The sequence below is a fragment of the Pavona decussata genome, unplaced genomic scaffold, assembly GCF_977016875.1.
Source record: "Pavona decussata unplaced genomic scaffold, jaPavDecu1.1 SCAFFOLD_468, whole genome shotgun sequence".
Lineage (NCBI taxonomy): Eukaryota > Metazoa > Cnidaria > Anthozoa > Scleractinia > Agariciidae > Pavona > Pavona decussata.
The window spans coordinates 657,493-662,059 of record NW_028145806.1 but is presented as its reverse complement, the minus strand read 5'-3'; the positions used below and the strand labels follow the sequence as shown (position 1 = coordinate 662,059).

The window sequence follows — 4,567 nt, the reverse complement described above, 5'->3', positions numbered from 1 at the left end:
TTGTCCCATCTTAAAGACTTTCACTTATAGGTATTTATTCCAATTCACTCTGATAGACTACCTGGATAAAGCGAAAACGCCTGTCAGCAAAATGATATCTATTATTGAAGTTTGCAAGTAAGGCGCCAAACACGTGTAACTTGCATGGTTGATGGAAAGATTCTGTACGTGATCAAAATAATTTTATGGTGCAAAAGCTAATGCATATGCAAACTATATTAAGATAAATTGAGACGATGACTTATGGGCAAGTGTAGTCAGAGCAGCCGATCGTTGGAGAACTACTAAAGGTTTCTGTACAAGAGTCAAGAGAAAGAGCGGTGAAACCAAAGGAGAGGTAAGGACTTCTGTGATTCAAATAACCACCTAAAGCACCCGTCTGCGAAGGTTTGAACTTGTAATGGTTACTTTCGTCAACTAAGCGTTAATCGTCCGAAAAGCGAAGACACCAGCCTCGTGAGTAGAGTATACAGAACGCTACAACACATGTCCACGAGAGGTTGGTTGGTCTATAATCCATGCGATGTAACCTTCGATGAAACCACTGGTTTTTATATCAGTCGCTCAAACAAAAAAAGGCAAAATTGTTTTAAAAAGGGGAGCAGAAATGTTGATCTGTATCATCTCAACACACCCTGGACGCGAGATAACTTATGAAGAAGGGCTTCAGTTCAATTGCACAAATGAGAATTCCCGCTGAGTAATGGCCCAAAAGCGCCAATATCGATGTAAGCGCATCTTACGAAAATATATGCTGTGATGAAATTCTCAATTCTATTACAATAGTGCAATTTTCTAAAAGAGCAGCACAAAAATAGCACAGAGCCATACAGCTTGAAAGAAAGAAAAAAAAAATCGAAGCTTCTATCATATTTCAGGCTCATCAGTCAAGTCAGCAAGTAAGAACTGAGTTTTTATTTTACTGAGCAAATGAAACATGCAAGTGGACGGTATAGAGTATATCCTCAGAGCCTCATCGAGCGTTGTAAATGTAAAAGTTATTCTGAAAGTGTTTGGTTTTGTTTTCTCAGCAGAATCAAAGATGGCAATCAAGGAAACAATGTTCTTCCTTATCCTCGTCATGTTTCCAGTGTCGATGGAGGCAAAGGGTTTTGGGAAGGCTCGAAGTAATATTAAAATATACTGATTTATAATGGTTATTGAACTGAGTGAAGTGCAATTTGGTCTAAAATCATACTCGTGATTTCAAAATCGAACGAGCGCGCAGCGCATGTTCGATTTGAAATCACAAGTATGATTTCAGACCAAAATTGTACGACGCGAAGTTCAATTACCACTTTATTACACCCACTTTGAAATCACACAAGAAGATCATTGTCGTCGTTTAAGAACCTTAAGTAGTTGAATTCATGCATTTTTATCTGGAAAAGGGGAAATTTGGACAACAGAAATCGCAAAATTTCTCGCAAATGACTTTCTTTTTGCCGTATATTTTTCTGCAACCTGATTGGTTAGTGAAGCTAAGCCATGAAATTTGATTGGTTATTATTATTTCGTTTTCATTTTGATTGGCTAAAACAAGGATGCGATTTAGAGCAAAAATTGGTGCGATTCGTGAATAAATCGCACTGTTGAGAGCCAATCAGATTGCAAGGATCACTAGTGATTTCAAAATGGATGTAATAAAATGTTTAAATATAACCCGTGTCAACACGGGCTAATTCGGCACATACAAATTAACAAATATTCCAAAGAGTGTGGGAATCCTATAGGTAGCCTGAAAAACAATTTTAATTTACAATAAATTACTTGCGAAGGTGCGTTTCAAGTAAGGTGGGAAGAAAATGGAACAGATCTTTCGTCCTACTTGCGACCTAACTTCGTTTAGGTGACATAATCTAAAATATAAAAACAGAAGAAGGGTACAAAATAGACAATTAAAAGCAATCACAATTACGATTTATTTATTTATTTATTTATTTAATAATAATAATAATCAATTTATATAGCGCTTTTTATATGATATTCAAAAGCGCTTACAATATAAAAACGAAAAATTTAGTCAAAATCAATAAAATATAAAATTTAAGAATAATCAATCAAACAAAAGAGTAAGAAATAAAATAAACAAAGTAGGGAATGATCAAATGTCATATGCTTTTTTAAACAAAAATGTCTTCACGTGTTTCTTGAAAGTATTTAAATTCTTGGCAGTCCTAATTGCCAGAGGAATGGATGGACCAGCAAAAGCGAATGCTCGATCACCAAAAGTCTTACATTTGGCTCGAGGCACCCCTAACAAAGTGAGGTCATTAGCTCTCAAAGAGCTTTTGATTGATGCCTTTTCCCTGATGAGATCACAGATATAACGTGGAGCGATACCATTTAACGCTTTGAAAACAAGTAGTAATATTTTGAATTCGATCCGAAACTCTACGGGTAACCAGTGAAGATCTTTTAGATGGGGTGAAATGTGATTAAATTTGGGTACTAGGCAGACGATTCTAGCTGCAGCATTGAGGACTTTTTGGAGCCGATCCAGTTGATATTTTGGAAGTCCAGAAAGAAGAGAGTTGCAATAATCTAAGTGAGATGTCACAGAAGCATGAATTAATATTTTGGTGGCCTCAGTGGAATGGAAATGTCTAATGTTGTAAAGACCCTTAAAAGCTTTGTTACAAATGTTTCCAATGTGAAAGTCCATCGCCATGTGCTCATCAAACCAAGATCCCAGATTTCTGGTACTCTTTACAGGTTCAATGATGGAGTCCCCAACCATTATAGAATTGATGTTTATTTTGGACAGCCGACCACGGGAGCCGATAATCAGAAATTCAGTTTTAGAGTCATTTATTATAAGACGATAAGAGACCATCCAGGCAGGAATTTTTTATTTATTTATTTATTTATTTATTTATTTATTTATTTTTGCTCTGGTTAAAGCCCTTGAGCACGTTAGCGCCAAATTATATATAAGTTCAGGTTTATTTTTTTTTCCGGTGTAGAGATATTGCTTACTTAATCTAACCCAACTGTATTCCTTAGTTTAAACTTGCCATTGTTTCATTGTGCACATATGCTCATAATTCATATAGGAGCTGTAGTTCATATTTGATTGTCAACAACTGTTTTCATTTTCCGCAGTGAGGGCAATTTTCGATGACAGTGTATGTATGGGAAATTGCTTTGACATGTGCGCAAAGTGTAAGTAGACATACAGATATCTTAGATAAATAGAGAACGGCATAAACAAATCCGTACAAGAACTTTAAAGATTGTACAGTAAGAAAAGCGATTATTAAGATGAAAAACAAAAGATCAAATTTCCATCCAGTATTATTTTTGTATTTCACTTACATACGTACTCGCCGTTTTCAGCTTTATCAACCTTATCAATAAAATCCCGTATCAAAGCACCCCTGTATTGTTTTGCATTTGGCTTCCAGCTTATCCGTCAATGATCGATGAAGATTATTACTTATGTTACTCAAAAAGCACAAAGGTCCATGTCAAATACAAAAGCGTGACACTTTTTTTACATTAACTTCGCAAAATCACTTTTACACCAACAAAATTTAACTTCATCAAAACATATGAACGTTTGTATAAATCCAAACGATAAGGAAAGAGGAGACGATTAATTTCTTTTATTATACTGCTAGGTTGTCCATCCGCGGACTGGTTTCGAGATGGAGACTCATGCTATTACGTGGACGATACGCCAACCGCAAAATGGAGCGATGCTCGAGCAGTTTGTCAGGGTCTGGGAGGAGACCTCGCTGTAATCAAGTCAGCCGGAGAAAACGATTACCTTTTCAACCTGGTAACAATGCAGGAAACGGTCACCGATGGAAAAGCGTGGATTGGGCTGGAGAAAAACGCCGATGACTCCAAATGGTACTGGATTGATGGCACCCCACTGGAGGGGAATTACGAGAACTGGGATGCAGGGGAACCTAACAACGCACTAGGTGATGAGAACTGCGGCCATTTTTACAAATCGCAAGGAGGATGGAATGATCACCTATGTGAAATGAAAGGAGAGTGGCTCAAGCCGGATCAGGTCCCCGTCATTCTTTGCGAAAAAAACCTTTAGACATCAGGTGCCTTCTAAATCAAGCAGCTGTGAGCCTTATCCAAAGTTAGTTGTTTTGGACTCTATAAGCAAGATATAATTGTAAGTTAAAGGTTGAGAGCACGACATTTGTTCGTTAGATATGAAACTTGATCATGAATCTGTAAGTTAATATCAATGCTCAGTCAGCTGAAAGAAATAAAAATAGTGTTGGGCCGGAACTTTGTGTAATGAAATTAATGATCCAATTTCTAGAACGGTGGGTTGCAATTGGTCTGCAGGGTTCTTATTTAAGGGGAGTACGGTTAGTTGCTGTGGATGTGGTGTTTTGTTTGTAAACCTCTCCACCTCCAACCCAAACCAGAAATTTTAGTACATTAAATTCTTCTACTGAAAGCTTACATTTGTAATATCCTGAAAGCGGACAACTGCCTTAATTGGACACCTTTTTTGAGGACCGAGCGAGCTAAAATAACCCCCCTTAAGTGCATGCATGAGGAGTGGTAGAACAAGCGCCGAAATGTGTTTTAT

The 4,567-nt window shown here is 37.2% G+C and overlaps 1 protein-coding gene across 2 annotated transcripts; it reads left to right on the top strand.

The window, feature by feature from the left end:
• The first annotated feature begins 212 nt into the window (after window positions 1–212).
• Window positions 213–4,257, top strand: LOC146450325 (C-type lectin domain family 4 member M-like). Of its 2 annotated transcripts, none has more exons than XM_085100483.1 (4): window positions 213–337; window positions 1,032–1,127; window positions 3,106–3,165; window positions 3,624–4,257. In XM_085100483.1, exons 2-4 carry the CDS (start codon window positions 1,043–1,045, stop codon window positions 4,055–4,057), a joined length of 579 nt encoding a protein of 192 aa, XP_084956609.1. In that variant the 5' UTR covers window positions 213–337; window positions 1,032–1,042; the 3' UTR covers window positions 4,058–4,257. The 2 variants fall into 2 exon arrangements, with proteins under 2 accessions (XP_084956609.1, XP_084956610.1); XM_085100484.1 differs by having other exon boundaries at window positions 214–337; window positions 1,035–1,127.
• The last annotated feature ends 310 nt before the right edge of the window (window positions 4,258–4,567 follow it).